Genomic DNA, 21,658 nt, shown 5'->3' with positions numbered 1-21,658 from the left:
TCTCAGTGAAAATCTAACAGAAATGCTGTAAGCTTTGGAGTTTTAACTGAGCTCTTTGGGGCTGTCACAAGTGCTGTATTAGTGGTCTCTAGTGCAAGGGGAGAAACCCTGCATTGGGAAGAAAAAAAATGAAAGCATCAATAACATTTCACCCAAGCATCCCGTCTGTGGCTATATCTAGACTGCAGGCTTCTTTCGGAAGAAGCTTTTCTGGAAAAGATCCTCCAAAAAACTTCTTCCGAAAGAGCATGTCCACACTATGAAAACACATCGAAAAAGTGATCTGCTTTTTCAACAGATAGTGTCCACACTGAATGGACGCTATCTTGCGTACAAGTTGTGATTACTATGGGTGGAATGGCCGCATGGGCACCTGTGCTTTTTCCTCTTTCCTCTTCTTGCGAAATAATTCCCTCTTCCCCATCCACACATGCCTTTTTCCGAAAGAGCTCTTTCTGAAAAAGACTTCTTTCTCGTAGAAAGAGGTTTACCAATGCCCTCTGTTCTTTCGATTTTTTTTCCGAAAGAACGCGATTGCAGTGTGGACGTAAGTGAAGTGTTTTCAGAAAAACAGTTGTTTTTCCAAAAAAAAAAAAAAACCTCTGTAGTGTAGACATACCCTGTCTCTCTCAGAGGTGCTTTTGAAAGAGGACCTTTTTAACCTACCGAGGAGAAAGAGAGTTTCAAACTCTTCCAATTTTGGGGAAGGAGAAAAAGCCAAATAATGACAACCAAAATCTAGTCCAACCCCCTGCTCAAAGCAGGACCAAATGCAGCTATACTGGAAAAGGGACAATTGCCACTACATCGTATGCCCTTCACCATGGCGGGTATAAGTTGTCCCATCCAAAGGATTTTTTTGCTGGTGCAACTGCATCATTGCCGGGAGGGCTTTTGCCAAGTCAGTATTTGTACTGCCAAGGTTTTCAGTGAGCCCAAGACTTCAGGAGAGGTGGGGAGTGCCGGGGGCTCCAAGGAGCAAGGAGATTGGGGTAGAGGTCCGGAATGTCTCCATGCCAGCTGAGTGAAGTCTGAGAACCCACAGTTAGCCTTGAGTGGTTTGTAAGCCAACATCACAGCTTCCCGCCTCCAAGCATAAGGTTCCAGATTTGTATGAGAATATCCCAGCAGCTTCAACGGTCACACAAATATCAACACACCCACCTGGGAGCCACAACCCCTTTTCCGTTAACCCTTTCAGCTCTCATCACTAAAAACGCGCCAACATCATGTCACCACCACCGAGATGCCGGAACGGCACCACCACTTTTGGCCGCGTGGCCGCGGCGACCGTCCCTGTCCAGGAGCGTCTTTGCAAAGCATGCCGCTGTCCGCTGTCCTCTCCACCCCGTACTCACCAGCATACAGCAAGAGTTCTAAGCAGTAAGAGAAGAAACAAGCCATCCCGATGATTCTGTCCTCCACGACGGCCAACTCCTCCAGCCAGCTCAGCACACGCACACAGTCTTGGTACCTAAATATCATGGAGCATTACTGCACAACACATTTTATCCTGGGGTGTTCCTCCTCTACCCCTTCATTTCCTTTCCTCTTTCCACGTCTCCTCCTCTGTCCATCATTCCACTCATATACCTATCCTATTTTTCTCTCCATGGATCTTCGGCGAAACAACTTCTGGAGGAGGGCCTCAAAGATGCCTGACAAGACCCCAAGTGAATAGAGACATTCCCTTGTGGCCTTTCCCAGGTGTGCAAAGTATCCCTGTGTGCATATAAGTGTCTGCAAGGTCCCCTGGGGATAGCTGGTTTCCTTTCCAGCTGGTATTGACCATAAAAAGCACCAGGGGCAGTCTTTATAGAATTCAGGTGGCCCACCTATCGCAGCAAACAAACCTGCCCCAGCAGAAGGAACAGTTGTGGGAACAGGTGTGTTGAGGGAGGCATTGTGGCCCAGAGAGAGCTGTTGTAAATGGATGTCTAATAAGAAATAGACCATTCTTCCAGTCTGCTGGGGACAGGAGGAAAATCAGTTATGTACCATCTCGTAACTCTTGTTCTTCGAGACGTGTTCCTGTCCATCCCACTCAGGTGTGTACACACACACTCGTGCACCGTAGCCAGAAGATTTTTCCCCTAGCAGCTAGCCATAGGGTCAGCCTGGATGCCCCCTGGAGCGGCGCCTTCAGGGTGCCCGATACAGAGCCCCACCAACCCGCCCCTTCACCAGTTCCTTCTTACCACCAGTGGCGGTTAGCTGGAATATCTTGGTGCTTGTCTTTGCAAGTGTGCTAGCCATTAGCCACTAGTGTCTTCAGAGTGCATAGCTAATAGGTAGTAGCTGTAGATAGTTGTAGATGGTTTTATTGGAGTAGTTTGTCAATCATTAGTTTCTCTCTTGGGAGGGTCGTTCTTCTCTCCCTCTAGTCCCTGACACTGGGCACATCTAGGTCACTGGGCTTCAAAGCCCATGCGGCCCGTGGCAGACACATGCCTAAGAGCGATCCACACACGTTATGTTTAAAGTGTCTGGACGAGAGCCATCAAAGGGATCGCGGCTCAGTTTGTAAGACCCTCAGACCTAGGTCTTTAAGAAACGGAGCTCAGCGGCTGAAGGTCATTCCCAGGGAAGCGGCACTGCAATCCCAATCAGAACAGGGGTCGTCGGACCCAGCGCCGAGCACTTCATTGCTGCTGTGGAGTGCCCCGGTGCCGAGCAAGGACAAGACATCCCAGCACCGCATGACCATGGCACGGGACTGGTGTGCAGGCACCAATCCCAGCCACCCGTGCCTCAGAAAAAGAAGAGGCAGGACAGGGATAGATCTCCCATGTCCCGACACAGAGAGCCAGCGGCTGTGAGATCCGAGCAGGGCCATGCTAAGGTGGGCCCACTGACACAGGGCCGGGCGTTGAGTCCCAGCCAAAGCCAGACTTAGTCCAGACTTCTTCACTCCCCCTCTCCCGGGCTCTACAGACCACGGAGGTCCTTGGTCACGCTCATAATGTGCCTTCCACCTCCTTCTCTACAAGGCATATTGTTCTAACTGATGGTAATTCACAGTAAGCGCTCCGAGGGACTGCTCAGTATTAAACCTCCACCTCCTCCTCGGGCAGCCAGGCTGGGCACCATAAGTCGGGCCCTGGGTAAATCACACTGCCGTGGAGAACTTGGGAAGCAAGAAACTACCCCCACACTGTGATCTTTTACATATTTTCCTTGCCATTGACAACGTTTACTTGTCAAATTCCAGGGACTTCAGTGGGCAGGGCATGTGGTTATAACGACAGAACCAAACCAGGTAATCATAGAATCATAGAACACTAGGACTGGAAGGGATCTCGAGACGTCATCGAGTCCAGTCCCCTGCCCTCACGGCAGGACCCAAGTACTGTCTAGACCATCCCTGATAGACATTTATCTAACCTCCTCTTAAATATCTCCAGAGATGGAGATTCCACAACCTCCCTGGGCAATTTATTCCAGTGTTTGACTACCCTGACAGGAACTTTTTCCTAATGTCCAACCTAAACCTCCCTCGCTGCAGTTTAAGCCCATTGCTTCTTGTCCTAGCCTCAGAGACCAAGATGAACAAGTTTTCTCCCTCCTCCTTGAGACACCCTTTTAGATACCCGAAAACGGCGATCATGTCCCCCCTCAATCTTCTCTTTTCTAAGCTAAACAAACCCAATTCTTTCAGCCTTCCCTCATAGGTCATGTTCTCTAGACCTTTCATCATTCTCGTTGCTCTTCTCTGGACCCTCTCCAATTTCTCCACATCTTTCTTGAAATGTGGTGCCCAGAACTGGACACAATACTCCCACTGAGGCCTAACTAGTGCAGAGGAGAGCGGAAGAATGACTTCTCATGTCTTGCTCACAACACATCTGTTAATGCATCCCAGAATCATGTTTGTTTGTTTTTTTGCAACAGCATCACACTGCTGACTCATATTCAGCTTGTGGTCCACTATGACCCCTAGATCCCTTTCTGCAGTACTCCTTCCTAGACAGTCACTTCCCATTCTGTATGTGTGAAACTGATTGTTCCTTCCTAAGTGGAGCACTTTGCATTTGTCTTTATTAAACTTCATCCTGTTTACCTCAGACCATTTCTCCAATTTGTCCAGATCATTTTGAATTACAACCCTATCCTCCAGATTAGTCGCAACCCCTCCCAGCTTGGTATCATCTGCAAAATTAATAAGCGTACTTTCTATGCCAATATCTAAATCGTTGATGAAGATATTGAACAGAGCCGGTCCCAAACCAGACCCCTGCGGAACCCAAGTGTCACTAAGAATGCCGTCTTTATGTTTAAGCCAGGCCCTAAATAAATCACAACTTTTTTGTTTTGAAAATTCATGACAGTTTGCAGGGAATGAATTTGACAAGTACACTTGATCAATTGCTAGGAAAAACTGATCCCCCATCTACCTCCCGCAGTTCCCTATTAGATTTCTTTTCCACGCACTGTTCTCCTTAGCCCATCCACAAGGGAAGATCGATTTGCACCATACCTGATGCTCAGAAAGAGAGCTTCGAAGAGCATGCAGAGAACCAGGCAGTCCAGCTTGGGTTTCTTCAGATGCACACACATCTCATGGGCTCGATAGCCTGTGGAGAAAAACAAACATATTAAGTGTCTCTCCCTTAGCACGAAGGCCTCCTCTTCACCACGTATGGTGAAAGCAGACTTACCTAACTGAATAGACAGGGGCAGGTTTCCCAAACAGAGCTTCATATAGGCCAATGACTGTGCTAATTTAACTGTTGTTAATAGCCCGCCTCCGATAACCTGGAGGTGAGAGCTACGCTGGATGGCCATTAGCTCGTATTTCATCCATTCATCCTGGTAGCCCATCATCTGGCAGCAGAGTGAGAATTCCGTATAGGATGAAATGATCTAAAATGTCCCAAACAAGAGAAAAAACACAAGAGTCTAAAACTGACTGGATCATTATCTGGTGTAGGTGCAAAAGGGACACAGGGATAAACCAGAACCCCTACATTTCTTTGCTCCTTTTTCTCTTTCAACACAGACCATTAAACATAAGGGCTGTGTCTACATTGGCATCCCTTTCCGGAAAAGGGATGCTAATGAGACACATCGCAATTGCAAATCCGCGGGGGATTTAAATATCCCCCACGGCATTTGCATTTACATGGCTGCCGCTTTTTTCCAGCTTGGGAATAAGCCGGAGAAAAGCGCCAGTCTAGACGTGATTCTCCAGAAAATAAGCCCTTTTCCGGAGGATCTCTTATTCCTACTTTCAGGCTACCCAATAGCCTGTCTGCCGACAGCAGCCAACACCAACTGTACCAGAGGGAGTGAACAGAACAGGGAATCCTCACGTGATCCCTCCCCTGTCACCCATTTCCAGACAAACAGAGGCGAGGGACCTCCATGAATCTATCTAGCTCTTTTGTGAACCCTGTGAAAGTCCTCGCCTTCACCACCTCATCAATAACCCCGTGGGGCAGGAGACGTCCTGCCACCACAGTTCCTTCCAGTGCTGCCAGTTCCTCCCTCCTCTTTGGGGCTGGAGAGAGGGTTGTCTGGACCCACCTGGCTCTCGTCCCCCGATTCCTCTGCCGAGTTCACCTTCATGAGCGCCGCCAGGCGACAGAACTTCTTGCTGTTGGTGGCCGTGTCCAGGCTGAAGAGTTGCCACAGTAAGGAGAGGCAGTGGCTCTGCTGGTACAGGAAAGCTAATTTCTTCTCCCTGTCACGCAAGAGGCAGCTTCAGGACAAGGATCTCACTGCCACTACTAATTAAATGGGGGGGGGGGAATCCTGAGCAGCACATTTCCCCCTCCTCCGAGGAGCAGAGCCAGGGAAGGTTCGGGGCAGCAGGAGGTAGCAGGAGGATGACGGGGTACCAGTCGGGGGAGGCTCAGTGGGTGGAGGGTGGTACTGTAGGGTGGGGATGGGGTAGGAGAGGAGATATCTGCTCCCCCCACTTTGTCTGGCTGTGGGAGGGGCAGCACAAGAGGGTGCGTTCTGCAGCAATGCTGAGAACTCGCCCCCCTTCCCTGGCCTCCACAGGTCAGCTGTTAGGTTCCAGCCAGGTGGGATAAGCAATTGTAGCCCCCTGCCAGCTCTGTCTGAGGAGGGGGACAGAAGGGGCATGGCCAGAGCCTGAGGGAACAGCGCTGGCTGGAGCAGCCGCTTCTCCCCCACCATCCCGCAAGCCGGCAGAGGGCAGGGGGCGCAGGACCAGAGGGGGCAGCTGTGAGGGGGACCTGGGGAAAGTCAGGCTGTCAACTCCCATGACATTTGGGTTTTTTCTTAAGTCCCAGGCGCTGGAGTCGTGGGCTCCCACGGGGACCCGGCCTGCGATTTATTCGTTGAAGCCCACAAGCTAGGAAGAAACGCTTGGGGGACTCTCGGGGCGGGTGGGCTTGGGCGAAAGGAAGAGACGCCGGGAGGGCTGGAGGAGAGGAAAGAGACAGGGTGGGAGGCTGTTTGGGGTGGAGGGAATGAGGGGTCTGGGGCAAGAGGTGGGGAAAGCAAGAGGGAGGCGGGTGACTGAGGGAGGAGACCCTGGCCGGAGGCCCTGCCCACGCTGGCTCGGGGGGAGACGGAGGAGAGTGTGGGAGGACTGCACACTCATTAGACATTTGGAATGGAAATCCATCAACCGTATGAAAAAGCCTTGCTTTAAAGTTCTCTTCTCTTGGGAATGCAAGTACCTGTAATTCCTCCTTCACTAAGGCTATGTCTAGACTACAAAGAAAAGTCGGAAAAAGATATGCAAGTTGTGAACCGCAATTTGCGTATATTTTTCCACTTTTCTTTCAAAAGAGGCTTTTTTGAAATTTGGCGCATCTACACGGTGCCAAATTTCGGGAAAAACCTCGTCTTTCAAGCCCTCCTTTCTCTCTCGTAGAACGAGGTTTACAGGGATGGCGAAAGAACACATCTGCTTTTCTGAAAATTTTTTCGGAAAAGCGAACGCGTTCCTGGGCCGCGTCATTGCTTTTCTGGGATACCTCCTGTATCGCAGAAAAGCGCTGCCGTCTAGATGTAGCCTCAGTATGTGAACACCAGGCTTTAAAGCCCCCACCCTTCACATGCTTAATTTGAAGTATGAGCGTTACACCCTTCAAGTTAAGCATGTGCTTAAGTGTCTGCCGGATCAAGATCTAACTGCCAACCAGGGACTAAGATGAAATCCACCCAGCTAGGTGTTACTCCGGTTCTACTTCCTACCCTCGAGAGCGAGTAAACAAGAACGGCTTCTTCTGGTGAGACGCATGCTTTGACGCCTCCAGCACAGTCTTAAAGACGACTCCAATCAAGATATATGGGAATCTTCTTTTCAGTAAAACCAAAGCCCTCCTGATAAATTTCTTGGCCAAATTCATTTGGCCCATGTTATAACAGACCTGCAGAGAGGAAGGGAGAGGGAGACAAAGACGGTTTGTAAAATTAGCAGTCAACGGCGCGTTCTGATGCCATTTTCTAGCATGACATCGATGCTGGAGCCAAGGCGGAGGTAGGAAGTGGGTTGGTTAAATCTCGTTGAAACTGTTGTGACCTCCACCCTTTAATGAATTGAGCTGGGAGAGGCAGCACAGCGGTGCTACCTAAGCCAAGGGGGCATGTGAGCCTGTCCAGCAGTCTGGACTTTCAGTTCTGGGTGAGGTTGTACGGACACAGGAGGGAGACGCAGGAAACCTGCAATCATCTTCCATGCATGATCCCGACTAGATACCCAAAGAGATTCCTCAGGGCCTTGCTGTCTCTTTACCTCACCCTTCAGGCTGCAGAAGGTGGCTTCCTCAAACGGGTTAATTACAGTCGCTTTGAAATCCACCGATTTGATCAGATTCTCTGCTATATTCAAATTGCTAAAAGCCTTAAACAAAGCAAAGTGCAGAGATGAATGGGACACCCCCGGCAACGCACGCCTCTCCAACCCCGCCACCTGCTGAAGAGAGAGGGCTGGATTCCCCAGCCTGCTCCGGGAGATGGCCAGGGGAATCCCATCTGTACAGGCGGAGGCAGCTCCGTGTCTCCTACCCGGCCCCCCCGCTGGCGCACGGGAAGGAGAGAGGGCAGAAGAAAGCCAAGGACGACTGCGAAAGAACTTGTTACCCAGAGAGAAAGGTGAGAGCGTGTGTGGGCAGAGCTGTCTGGAAAGGGGAGTGGAGCTATGTGCAATTAACTGTCTCCAGCTATTGGATTCCTAGAGTGTTCGGGGAACTAGAATGTTGTAAATAAAGAGGATTGCATCACTGCAAGACCTGACTCAGTTTCTCCTTCTAACAGAAACAACTCAGAGAATCCCAACTTTTGACTGACTACGCGGGTCAAAAGGGGCACTTAAACGTAGCCCAGAATTTTGCTTGTAAACTCCCGTGTGCTACATCTGTGACACTAAAATTCTGCTCCTCAGCTCAGCTTCTCTGGCAAAATAGGAAGGGAAGACAAAGAAGACGTAGGCCTAACACGGCCATTGGGAAAGAACCAAAGGATGCTGGCTCCTCGGGGAAATCGGGACAGCCTGCTAAAATGGGGCAAAGTCAGAGGGAGACCATGGAGGCGCGCCTGAACTGACACGGATGTCAGGGCCAAGGGGGCAAAGCAGCTCACCATGTAGTTGTTCGACAGATGTAAATAAGCCGCCGCACACTCCAACAAGAAATACAAGGCTCTGGCGTAGTCTCCCCTCGCCATGCAGTGCCGGGCCAGGGGCACAAAGACGGACTCCACGATCTCTTCACATTCACAGGATCCCAAGTGCCGGATCTTCTCCCGGCCCTTGTCAGACTGCTGGATGATCTCGTCCAGCCCCTCCAGAAACTCCTTCTCCATCTCTTCAGCTCTGGCCAGAGACAAGACGGCAGGCAGAGAAAGGGCAGGATTCCCGGGTCACAAGGCTCGTCTGGTGGGCACGCGGGGGAGAATCCAGCGTTCCAATCCCCCGATGCTGTTTTATGTTGTTCTCCTGCGCTAGGGGATGGTGCTCTCTGACCCCCTCCCTCTTGTGCCTTCTCGCGCACTGTTCAGGGGAAGATGATGGTGTTCTGCTAGGCAGGGCAAGATTAAAGCCATGTGGGGCTCTTGGCACAGCCCACCCATTGGAGTCTCATGGCCTTTGGGGGTGGAGGGGCAGGGCTGGAAACAAACTCCTTATAAATGAAAACTGAGATCCCAACATCATTACAGTGGGGAACCCAGCCCTCCCCACTTGGCACAAGCCTGTGGTGTTGGCCAGCCCTGGGACTCTGCGCTTGTGGCTCGGATGCTGCCCTCTCTCTGCCTCACTCCAGAAGGGAATTCCATGGAACCTTCCTCCACAGAACAGCCCCAGGCCAGCCTGGCGCGCTTCCTGTCACTCACCCCACCTGAGAGAAATCCGAGCACACACGCTGCTAAAATGCACCTGACTGAACAGCAGCGCTGCAAGAGGACGGTGGGAGCCGTCCCCACTACCTCACCGTGACCTAAACACTTGCTTGAGCTGAATCTCACACCCCTGGCTCATCTGCAGCCGGCCTGGAAACCGTAGCTTGCCTGGACAATATGGGGCTTTCATGTCTATCTGTCTTTCCTGAGTCGGAGCAGAGATCTTTGGCACCAGTGGTACCTGTACATGAGCAGCCTGCCTGTTTATAGAGGATGCAGAAAGCAGCTCTTTTTAGCATGGATTTCTCCCAGAAAACCGGTAGCTCTTTTTTAGGTAAGTGTCCAGTAGATCTGCCTTCGGTGAGTCCTCGGGAAAGCCGTGCTGCGAGGTGCTTCAGAGGACCCTTGGCTTTCCCTGCAGACAGTGCACTGGTGACAAGGCCTCCTCTGAAGAGCTGGAGCGCTCTACCACCAAGCCGGCGGAACTAGCATCAGCACAGGCGGATGAGCGGAGCACAACAGCCAAGGTCTGAGAAACTGAGCCACACCCCAGAGCTCAGCTTCTGCCCCAGTCTGGCCCAGCTTCCCGCTTCCCTGGCAGCCACGGGGGAAGGGAGCTGTGGGCCAGGCTGGGCAGACAACAAGGTCTGGGGTGTGGAGTCAGACCAATCCCACGTTCATGGACAGATTCTACTGCAAGAACGTTCAGCTGTGAGCGATGGGGTGAGGGAAGAAGTGTGCGTGGGCACTTCCCCGCGAGGGTAGATGGATGCTGCTGTAGAAATCAGGGGCTGCTGCTCTGGTCCCACTGTGCCACAGATACATGGGGTGCTAACTGAAATTCCCAAAGGGCTGCTCCATGCTAAGAGAGCAGCCTCCATGGGTATCTCACCCCCCCCCCACCGGATAACGCCTGCCCCGCCAGACAGCAGCCAGACCCATCTATGCCACTCACAACCTCTGGAGCCCCTAGGAATCTATTGCTTTGTAAAACGGTCTGGTGAAGGAAGAGGTTGCTCCCGTACTTAATGTCCTCTGGCAACATCTTGTGTTTCTTTAGTGCCTTTAGGGTCTCTGGAAAGAAAACCAACCACCAGTTCAGTGCGTCATCACATGTCCTGGAACAGGAGCCGCCTTTTACCCTTCTCTAGCACTAAGATTACGAGATCAAATTCAAAGGTGCTGCGGGGCAGCTATTTACAGTGTTGCCATGACACCAGGAAAGTCTTCACTGCAACTTAGCATGGGCCAGATCAGGCCACTCCATAGGCCGCAGTTAATGGGAAGAACCCCACCCACCCGCCCAGATATCCTCAAAATGCCAACAGCTTCCAGGGGAGAAACATGCACTACTTCTGGGCCAGGTCCTTTGCTGGCGCCAATCAACCTAGCTCCACTGATGTCGGCACAGCGACCCCCATTTATGCCAATAGATGAGCTAATCCAGGTGGGGATTTTGCCCAAACCTGCTAGCTCCTAAAGGACTTCGTCAAACTCTTCCAGATTCTTTTCAGTGCAGCTTTTTAGGGTTTGGCTACGCTAGCGCTTTTATCAGCAAAACTTCTGTCAGTTGGGGGCATGAAAAAATCCCCCACCGTACGTTTCACCAACAAAACCACCGGTATGGAAAGCATGAAGTCGGTGGGAGATCATCTCCTGTCGACACAGTTACTGCTGCTCGTTGGGGTGGTTTAATTATGCCAACAGGAGAGCTCTCTCCTGCCAGCATAGAGCGGCTACCCAAGACCTTAGATCAGTGCAGCTGCAGCAGTACAGATGTTCCACTGTAAGGTTTGTAGCTAGAGACAGAGGGAAGGGGGAGACATTCAGTTCCTTCTATTCACCCACTTCAGTTTGTTGCTTTCTTTTTAACAGTATTTTTCAACCCTGGATTTGTAAGGCTACTAGCTGATGCTGCTAGCTGATGCTGAGGGGTGACATTTGGCTCTCCGTTACAAAGATGCAGCCCCCTTTGAAACCAGTGGCAGTCCTATAGCCGATAGAGCTATGACTGGAGTGAGACACGCACCGCACTCTTTCAGTTAGAAGCTGTTAGAGTCAAGCTTGGATTTGGTCTTTAATTTCTCACTGCTGTGTTGGCTCAGCCTGTGGCTGAGCTCTTACATTCCAGGAATAAACGCAGGCCTTTACCTTTCTTAATGTCTTGTGGTTCTAAGAAGTCCTTGGAAAAAGAAGAAGCATTGGTCTCTGAAATTAAGAAAACAAGGGAAAACGGGGATCTAAGGAATCGGATGCCTGCCACACACATCCTTTGTTCAAGACAATAGGTTCTGGTACATGCTGCCTGCAGAGAGAAGAAACTTTACCAGCACTGGGTGTCGTCAAAATTGCAGAGGATGGTGTTTTGGGTGCAATGAGCTGAGCCATTTGTGGACCTGTTTAACAGGAAAAAGAACAAAAGAAAAGTGCCTTTGAGCCATCACTTGCCTTTGCACATTGGAAAGTGAACGTGATGAGCTTTTCTCGCAACTCCCCCAGCAGTCCATCAGTGCAACCCTGCTGAGAACGACAGGGCTGCTTCCAGGAAAGTGGCTACTGTCCCAATAGACTTGTCATTGGACATCAGCCATTTTCTTTTCTGTTCTTTTGTACCTGACAACCTAAATAGCCCAGTCATTTCTCTCTGCAAAGGGACCCTCAGCAGCACGGTACGACTGTCGAGGGGATGACACGCTAATCTCAGGTGCTGACCAATTATGCTTGTGACAATTTCCACAGCGTTTTTCTTTAAAGTTAGACATCACAACCCTGATCGTCCTGGCGTAATTGCAGCAATGTACGTTTGGCTCCACAAGCCCCCTTCCGGATGTCCTTGGAAATAATTATTCTTCCCGGCTCCTCCTCCAAACACCTGTTGGGTTACGCTGCTGATACAGAGCAGGTGTAGTATTCCGCCCCAGAGGTGGCTGCATTTCGTTGGTGGGGGAGTAATCCCGCCACGTACAAACTCTTAAACGCCATGTCGGTGAAAGGTGTGGCATAAATACTGTAGGAAGTCCTTGGCAAACGCAAAGAGGAGTCCTGCGGCAACTTAAAGACTAGCAGATTTATCTGGAAATAAGCTTTTGGGGGTAAAAACCACTTTGTCTGATGGGGCCAAAGAAAAGGCCCTGGTGCCAGGTGATTGCCAGGCAGGAGGGTGGCCCACTAGGGCTACGTCTAGATTGCGCTGCTTTCTCGGGTTACCAGAAGTATCCCGAAAAAGCAACGACGCAGCCAAGGAACGAGTCCGCTTTTTCGAACCCTTTTCTGAAGGAACAGAGGGGCTTTGTGCCATGCCTGTAAACCTCGCTCTACGTGTACAGCCACGTAGACGCGCCAAGTTTCGAAAAAGCCTCTTTTGAAATTCAATCAAAAAAAGATACATCATTTGTATGGCGCAAATAGCTCCTCTTTTTCCCACATAAGAGTGCAGTCTAGACGCAGCCTCGGTGAGGCTGTGCTATTAGTACTACACTCCCCCGCCACTCGCCAGACCCTCCCCACTCTCCAAACCTCCCTCTTTGGTGGCGGGGGAGGTTGTGTTTTCTCTCTCATCCTTCCACCCTATTATTTCACTCACTCTCTTTCCCTCAGCAGCCACTTCCCATTCCCTCCCGCTTCCTCTCCTGCCGCTCTCTGGAGTTTAGCTGGTGGTCTTGCCTGGCCCCCTCCCGCTCACGGTAAGTTCTGCATGCAATGGGCTGTTTTACCTTCACTTATCCTCTGGACAATTTCAGGGGAGCTTGTGCTGGCTAGGACAGCCTTAGCAGTCGCCACTTTCCTCTTTGTCCCTTGGAGAGAGAGACCGATGTTTATGAACAGCTTTAGAACCACTCCGCCTCGCTATGTGCGTGGCCAGGGCCAGCGGAAGCCAGGGGGCCGTTGCACCAGGCGCCGGACCGACAGAGAACACAAAGACGGTCTGTGATAAAGTTCGACTCGCCGCCCTGACCCCCTGCTGGTCGTCCTGGGAACTAGCTCAGTTTGCCAGTGCGCCCTCGTGTGGTGGCTGCCACATCTGCCTCAGGACGTGTGTGGCCCCAAAGAGCACAGCGCCCTCTGCAGGTCACGGCCCTCCAACTGTGTCACATTCGGCTTTCCCCCCTTCTGAGGGGGCCGAAGTCCACGGTGCAGCCGCTTCCTCGGTGGCAGGTGGGGGGGTCCAGGCCCTGCGCTTTGACGGGCCCTGCGGCAGAGGCCTCAACAGTTCTATGGACGGGGCCCAGGGTGGCCTGGAGGATTACCTGGGGGGCTAGAGCGAGGCGGCAGCAGGGGTCACCCCCACACATCATGGCAGTGGGAGCCAGAGCGACCTGGCAACCTGCTCCGCTTTACCCTGCTCCACCCTCCCGTCCCAGCAGAGCACACTGGCCCCGGGGCGCTCCACTTCCTGCCACCGCGGAGAAGCAGAGCACGTCGGGCTGAGACGGGCAGTGGAGTGGGGCAGGCTGTCGGGGAGAGTGCAGTCCACACCAGGCCCCCCACTAATCCCCCAGCTTGCATTGCGAGGAGGGCGAGGGGGCAGGCCAGGGGCAGGGCAGAACAGCGGAGGAGGGGCAGAGCCTGCAGCCACAGGTTAGTCTGGGCCCCACACCTGGAGCACTGGTAGGATTGCTCCAAGTCCTACACCCCCCTAGTGATGGCCCTGACTCCATGTCCCAACCCAGAGACCCTGTAAACGGCAGCCATGTGCTTCTGCCCCTCTCACCTCACTCTAGTTCCCTGGATCACTTCCTTGCAACCCCAGCTCCTTCGCTGCCCCCGCCTCAGCGCCCCCACAGCTGGCCTAAGTTCTGTCCTCAGGCCCGCTCGACCTCACCAACTGCTCATCGCCAGGGCCCTGGCCACCTCCTTCCCTGCCCCTAGTCCTTCTGCCCCACACCTCTGTCGCCCCACGCTGCCCCCACCACAGCCCAGAAAGTGCTCCTGCCTGTCAGCTCCTGCCCCTGGGCCCACAGGCTGAGCAGAAACATGAGGGGGCATGGAAAGGGAAACATAAGGAGACTGGAGGAGCGTGGACAGGGGGGCAGGATGCCCCTCTGGATTTCCCCTGGGGTGGGAGGGGTTGCGGCGCGAACAGGGCCAGTGGAGGAGAAGGGGCTCAGCAAAGGTGTCTGGTGCACCTAAGCATAATGAGAGCAGAAGGTGTCCTTATTGTAAGATTCTGCCTTCCACAGTCCCTTGGGGAGCCCAGTTGGGGGGGCGCTGGGGAAACGCGCGCGTCCATTTACCTTCAAAGGAGGGTGCGTGGAGCTTCCTCAGGGTTTCACGGATGATCATGGAGGCTGCTTCGCTGACCGGGTATTCCGTGTGCAGCTCCGAAATGGTTTCCTGCGACTCGATGCTCTCCAGCAGCGTCTCCACGGTGTGGCGGTGGAAGGCGATGAAGTCCCCTTCCCCGCAGCGCCGGCACTTGTGGGCCTGCCCTTCGAGGTAGCTAATGCACTTGAGATGCAAGGCTTTCTTCTGGCTCTTCAGCCAGACCTCGTAGGCCGCCTCCTGCAGCAGCGGCGTGCAGAACGCCATGGCCCCGCACTGCATCACCAGCTGCTCCAGCTTGATGCGGTTGTACACGGACGAGCGGATATCTGAAAGAGAATGTGGATTTAGCACACAAGGCACCGCTTCTTCCGCAACCATTGCTGTGGCCACGCAGGGACTGGATTCACTCTGTTACATTGCAGGTGATTTCTGCTGCCCTGTGGTAACCCTGTGTGTGTGCCTCAGTTTCCCTGGGCACCGCACCGAGACCTAGCTGAGGATGAGAATTCTGGGCGTGACTGTCATTGCGGGAGGCTGGCCCAGCCCCAGCACATACAGAAAGGTCCAGACTTCCTGTAACATGAGTCTGGGAGGGGGTGCAACCAGGTGACAAGTTTTTGGGCAACAGGAGATGTTACTGCTTGAGTGAACAATGCACCCCTTAGCCATGGGTGTAGCAGACTCCTCAAATTCCAGATTTGGCCAGCCACCAACGAGGGTGGGGGTGCGGCAGAGTGCCACAGCGAGTGGGTGGATATGGATTCTCATTGCTTGGTTACACGTACCCCAGTGGGCAGCAAAATAACTTCCTGTGCCTATTGTTGGTGCCGGACTTGACCAAAACAACAGAAGACATGAATCAGTGCCGGGTACCAGCCTGTGTGTAGACAAGCCCTTAGACACCATAGGAAGGGTTTGGTGCAATTGAGGTGAAGCACCCAAGAGAACAGAACAAAATAAAAACTTTGGGTAAGACATATGAGCCCACAGCAGCCGGCTTTATCACCTATTTATCCTCTATTCATCCCGACAGGGTTTTTGGAATGACTATAAATAGTGGTTAATTTAGTGCTTTAGTGTATAAGCTGCCACGTTGTGCTAATTATCATTTGTACTAAAGTAACTCAACAGAGATCTCTACGGAACTCAGGGTTCCTTTGAATTCAAAATAAAGACAGGCTCTGCCCCGATGAGATTATAATCTAACCAGCAGTCAGACACCCGGGGGGGGGGGGGGAGAGGGTGAGAAAGTGAACCACAGAGAGGTGAAATGACTTGCCCAAGGCCACACAGCAGGTTAATGGCGGAGGCAGAAGTCGAGTTTACGTTTCCAGGTCAGTTCTCTATCCCCTGGGCTCAACTGCCTCTCTCTAGAGTCACCCCAGCAGGTGACCTTACAACAGCGCTCCCAATGCTTCAACCACCAAGGGCTTTTTTGTATAGAATTTAAAAAAGAAAAACGCATCAATGGGCACCCTGAAACATGCCTCTTGGGGGTTTATTTCAAAGAGCGACGCGAGATTCCGCTGGGTAGGCTGCAGCAGTCGAAGTGGAGCCATTTCAGGGGCAAGCAATTACAGAAAACTACAGGCAAAAAACCCGACTGATCTGTTCAGTCCATGGCTACCAGAGGCAGCCCTGGCACTTTATGCCGGCTCACCAGGAGTCACAGAGCACTCTGGAAACAGCGCCCGGAACACAGACATGGAGCGGGGGGTGTCTGCGCACTCAGCTCCACCCTACCTGACTCGTGCCCAGTTGATCTCACAGTCCCGGGATACACAAATAACTCCGAGGAGGAGATGTCCTGTGCTTGCGAACTCTGGGATTCCTTTCTTTTATTAAAACACCTGAAGACGTGGGACTCCACCAGGGCTGCGAGCGTCTGGTTCATCTTCCGCTTGGTCCATTCGGGAAGGATATGGAACAGCAGATCAGTCGTGAAAGTCAGTCCGATGACAGCTGCGCACTTCACTACCATCTGCTCCGACGGACTCATGTTGTCCAACTCAGCCAGGGCAATGCCTGCCAAACCAAGTCATCCGGTAAATCACCAATGGGTGCTCCTTGGAGACCGAGACAATAAGATTGCACTGGTTAGCTTTCCCATTGGGAGCATGGATGCTCTGTCTGGATCCTGTCCTTTTTACCCTGCAGATGAACTGACCTGAGGAAGCCAACTCCTCAGTGGTCTCTTCTGGAACCTGCCTTCACCAGCCACTACAGATAATGGGCAGTCATGGGGAATTCACTCACTGGATTTGTTTTGCCCAGGAGTTGATCCAGGATCCACCACGACTGCTCGATAACTGGATTTGACCGTAGACTGGATTAGGAGGGTTGGGTTTATAGCAGTGTTTCTTAAACTGTGCTCCGTGGCACACCGGTGTGCGGTGAGGCAGTCGGAGGTGTGCCGCGGAGAACAACAGAGTTCAAAATGGCTGCCCTTAAAGGGACAGGCGATTTTTCCCCCCCTGAATAACTTTCCCCTGATTTTTTTTTTTTTTTTTGCTCAATAACTTTTCCCCAGCCTCTTTTTGTTGAGCACAAAAAAAAAGTCCTTGGTGTTCCTCTTAAAAAAACCTTTTGTTTGGTGTTCCTCCATCTTAAAAAGTTTAAGAAACACAGGTTTATATTCATGCTTAATCATCTGTCATTTTAACAAGTCAGAAAGTGGCTTCCTAGACCAGCGTCAGGACTCCACTGCTTGAGGCTCCCATGCTACTGTCCTGACTACTAGACTGGAGGCTGGTATGACCCCCAAGAGCAGACCGGAGTCTTCAGGGACTAGATGGGGCAAAAGGAGGAGAGAAGCTTTTACAATACAACCTCCAAGACTGTCCAGAGGGGGAGTGGGCTCCTTCCAAGCTGAAAAGTGAGGGATCACTCTACTTCCCTTGGTGGGTGGAGCTAAATTGACTAGCACAGAACCATAGACCACTAGAACTGGAAGAGAACTTGAGAGGTCATCGAGTCCAGTCCCCCGGCCTCCTGGCAGGACCAAGCACTGCCTAGACCATCCCTGACAGGTGTCTGTCCAACCTGCTCTTCAATATCTCCAGTGATGGAGATTCCACAACTTCCCTGGGCAATTTCTTCCAGTGTTAAACCATCCTGACAGCTAGGACGTTTGCCCCCCTCACTGGAAGTTCCAGAGCAGGACAGGAAGTATAAAAGGAGAGCCACAGGCCCCAGGTGGGCCTGGAGCACTGGAAGGAGCAGATGTCTCTTCCAGCCAGCTGGGATGTCAACAGGATCCCAGGCGAGGCTCTGAGTGGATCTTCACTCTGTGGTCGGAGGAGACAGACAGGTACTCCAAGGAGCCACCAGGACCACCATTGGACAAATGCTCCAAGCAGCTGTGGGGACTGCCAGTGGCCAACTACCCCAAGGAGACAGGGGATCTTTGGATTCCAGAGCTCTAGACCCAGACTGCAGTAGGAAGAGGCTCAGGGTAACCAGACTCTACTCTGGGTTTTTTCTGCCAGAGAATGGGTTAGCTTGTTTTGGCAGGATCCCCGCCACTGTTAGGTACCCTGTGCAGGATAGTCCCAGGTCACCCTATCCCCTGCGGCCAATCCCCTCCCCCCAGCCTGCACTTGCCTGCTTTTGCTCTGCCCTACCCAGGAGGCTGTGGACTTCTTGTGCCCTGCCCCCTCCCTCTTCTTCGCGAGTCAGAGTCCCCTAGACCTACTAATTACTGCCCACCTGTAGTGAGGCGGAATGGCCTCCCTCCCCACCTGAGAGCGAGGAACCACTGCACGGATTTCCGGCCTATCACGAAGAACTGCTCTGTTCTATAACGCCCAGACTCCTCCGCTCTGCTCCGGAGTTCAAACCTGTGCTGTCTGCAGCATGCATGCTCCCAGGCCTCCTTCAACGGCTGCCCTTAGCCAACAGAAATATGGGGCCTCCTCTGGCTGGAGACATCAGGCTCAGGACCTCACCTTTTAGCGTAGGCGGCAGCATAATGTTTTGCAGTTTGACATTCTGACGGAGGGTGCAAATGTACAACTCTTTGTCCAAGTCGGAAATGGATTGGTTTTTGGAGGACATGACCTTGATGGCATTGGCTGCACGGAGAGAAAGAGGAGGGGGGGAAAGCAATTGGAAGAAGTCACATTTTAATTTGTTTGCTTTTTAAATATCACCAGAACAAAACTATACTTGGCAAGATCTCATGGGAACAGGCTTTATAGCCGGCGGGGAGGGAGGGAATAAACTACCACTCAGAATGCAAACTGGGTTCTTCGCATTTCTACTTGCTCACAGCGTTCTGAGGCCTGCTCTTCTGAGGGTCAAAGCTTTCATGCTTGGCTCCCGGCCAAAGGAGTTCCCAGATTAAATCATACCAATGCCCCATCCCGGCCAGCCTCCCATCCCCAGCAGATGGTAAGAGGAAGCTGCAACTCCTCTTCCCTAGGGAAACGAGGCACTAATGCGGAGGAAGTGCCATCCTGTCCTAAGGAAGTAAATGGCTCGTTGATGGCCTGAAGGAACAGGCTAGTTTTCTCTTCTCCCTTATTTATTTAGGATGCTCTACAAGGCTTACAAGATCATGGCCATGGAATTGGCATCATTTCGGTTTTGATATTTACAACCGTTTTTATGTTAAAGAAGCATGATGTAGCAATAGAATCCTCAGATCTCTCTGCTTTACAGAACGTCACCTTTGCCCTGCCCAGGACGTTTTGTTTCTGGTGACTGTATTTTTCTGATTACCTATTTATCAAGCCAGCCATATTCATCAGATGTTAATAATCAAAAACAGGAATAGGCGTGCAGGGTTTTGCTTGGGGCATGTACTTTCTCTCGATACTGATTAATCACTGGGGAGCCAACAGCTTCCTCGGGCCCCTGGGCCCGGCTCCATGCTCCTGGAAGGGACAGGGCCACAGGTGGAAGGGGTGTGGCCAGGGGCAGACCACCCTCTGTGCAGTGTAACTGTCCCATCCCCCAGAGCCACACAGCTCGCCCTCTGGTGGTGATTTCAAAGACCTGGGGCTCCGGCTGCCACTGGGCCCCGGGTCAGTTGACCCCTTTGCTCCCCACCCCCACCGGCAGGCCTGATTAACCAGCTATCTAAGGCCATGTCTACACTAGGAAACTATTTTGAAGTTAATAAATCTGACTTACTAACTCCCGATTTAACAAAATGTCCACACTACAGGGAAGCCTCAAAATTAGTCCAAGGCAGACTCTGTTATTGTGGACGCGCTACCTCGGACTTTAGTGCCCCGGGAAGCACAGGGGAGCCATTAGTTCGAATTACTCTGGGGGGTAGTTATTTCCAAATTGCGGCACCAGAGCGTCCACACGACCAATATTTCAAAATAACAATTTCGCAATTAGCATTAGTCCTGATGAAAAGCAGGAAGACAGATTTTAAATTAAGCAGCCTGTTATTTCAAAATAACGGGCTTGGTCGTGTGGACACCCTGCTTATAAATTTGACCTGAGGGGGGTTATCTCGAAATAAAGTCCTAGTGGACTAGGGCCAAGTGTCTATCCTCTATATTTCTCATATAACTACTATAACTGCAAGTGGTATCATTCCCATTGGAAGATATTTTGCTTCCATAATATCTTGTGTCAATTAGTCCACAGGTGAAATGTGTGCTGAGTAAAAAAACGGTTTTCTTTCATGTTTTACATCTGTTGCTTTTTCATTTAAAGGGGTAGCGGCATGTTCTCCTGGGGAGCTCTAGCTAGTCACTATTAGAGAGGTAGTGTATAGCTCAGTGTTTCTCAAAGTGGTCTGCAAAACCACTTGGAGACACATGCTCACTGGCCGCCCCAGCATGGCTCACCTTGGCTACAAACAGCGAACAGGAGTGAGTAAGTAAACAAACCGGCGCAGCCAATTAGCAGCTTTCCCAGGGTGGTTTCATGGACCACTTTGAGAAACATTGATCTAGCTGGAACCTTTTAAGGTTGCTAACAAATTGCCTAAAGCCCTCTTTCTCCACAACTTATACCTGTGTTCGACATTACGCTTTGGGCCTGAACTTCCCCGTGCTTGGTCTCTGCCTCAGCTTGGAAAGTTCGACGTCAAAGGGTTCCATGGCAGCTTTGTCAAAAAGGCCTATTTTCCTCCCTGCCCCCTGTCTGAGCAGCTTCAATGTCAGAAAGATTTGGAACAGGAATAGAAATTTGTCAGGGACAAATAGCATCCAAGAGTTCTAACTCGCCCCTGTGCCTTAACCACTCAACCTCACTCCCCTTCCAGAACCAGGAATGGAAGCCTCGGACCCAGCATTCAACGGCTGCCTAGAAACGCCCTGCGCAGCGCATACTGCCGCCTCCCCCCTCCCAGTCTCTCCTCTTTGCCCAGCCTGTGTTCCTCTTTCCACTCCCCTCAATGTGTCTCCGTCTTGCCCCCTGCTCCCTTCTTCCTGCCCTGAATTCCAGCAACCAGAGCCAGGCTGGCAGGCGCTCCTGGGGAGAATGAGAACAGCCGGGGAGGGGGGTGAGCCGCTCTCCCGCAAACGGCTCGCAGCGGGCTGTGTTGGAGGTGTTAATGGCAAGGTGCTTACTGAAAAGGCCCTCCCACTCATCCTCTACTTCCTCCTCCTCCTCCCACAGGCGGAAGATAAGCATGTTGTTCAAGTGGAGGTTCCGCAGCAGCTCCTCGCAGTAAAATGGGATGCCGTGGCTCCTCTGCACCAAGAACCTACAGAGAGGCAGAACCGTCACTGGCCGTTAGCGACAGGGGCTGTGGTGCGAGGATGGGGCTGGCAGCCAAGGAGGTGACCGGTGCCTTCACAGCATCGGAGGCCGCAGGTGGAATGGAGGAGGCTGCTACTAAGCCACATGGAAGGTACAGAGTGTGCCGTGTGGCTAATGAGCAGTGGGGGAGAGGGCAGGCTCCTAGGAAAGCGTCTTAGTGTTCAAATGAGAGCCGGGCGAAGCTCAGCATTTAACACAGCTGTGGCGGTTGACAACAGCTATCTAAGGCCACGTTTAGATATGGCCCATGTTTTTTGACTGTAGCTAATAGCAAGTAGGTTACTAACACTGGAACCGTGTCAAGCCGAAATGTTCTGATAACTCAGCGCAGAGGCGGCTGCAGCTGCCT

The 21,658-nt window shown here is 52.0% G+C and overlaps 1 protein-coding gene across 4 annotated transcripts in view; it reads right to left on the bottom strand.

Moving 5' to 3' along the window:
• Window positions 1-21,658, bottom strand: part of ADCY10 (adenylate cyclase 10) — a 51,817-nt gene that overhangs the window by 5,945 nt on the left and 24,214 nt on the right. For 3 of the 4 annotated variants that reach the window (XM_075936961.2, XM_075936963.2, XM_075936960.2), the window contains 15 exons: window positions 21,117-21,253; window positions 18,528-18,653; window positions 16,324-16,605; window positions 14,550-14,906; window positions 13,029-13,109; window positions 11,643-11,711; window positions 11,467-11,523; window positions 10,341-10,389; window positions 8,560-8,791; window positions 7,715-7,822; window positions 7,174-7,349; window positions 5,527-5,683; window positions 4,659-4,863; window positions 4,478-4,574; window positions 1,359-1,474 (listed from right to left, as the gene is read on the bottom strand). In XM_075936961.2, the coding sequence (XP_075793076.2) occupies window positions 1,359-1,474; window positions 4,478-4,574; window positions 4,659-4,863; window positions 5,527-5,683; window positions 7,174-7,349; window positions 7,715-7,822; window positions 8,560-8,791; window positions 10,341-10,389; window positions 11,467-11,523; window positions 11,643-11,711; window positions 13,029-13,109; window positions 14,550-14,906; window positions 16,324-16,605; window positions 18,528-18,653; window positions 21,117-21,253 (2,249 nt within the window). The remainder of the gene's footprint in view (window positions 1-1,358; window positions 1,475-4,477; window positions 4,575-4,658; window positions 4,864-5,526; window positions 5,684-7,173; window positions 7,350-7,714; window positions 7,823-8,559; window positions 8,792-10,340; window positions 10,390-11,466; window positions 11,524-11,642; window positions 11,712-13,028; window positions 13,110-14,549; window positions 14,907-16,323; window positions 16,606-18,527; window positions 18,654-21,116; window positions 21,254-21,658) is intronic. The other variant, XM_075936962.2, reaches the window with a different exon arrangement.

The sequence above is a fragment of the Pelodiscus sinensis genome, chromosome 9, assembly GCF_052426305.1.
Source record: "Pelodiscus sinensis isolate ZL-2025 chromosome 9, ASM5242630v1, whole genome shotgun sequence".
Taxonomy (NCBI): Eukaryota; Metazoa; Chordata; order Testudines; family Trionychidae; genus Pelodiscus; species Pelodiscus sinensis.
The sequence above is the reverse complement of the archived record's forward strand: the minus strand, read 5'-3'. Positions and strand labels throughout refer to the sequence as shown.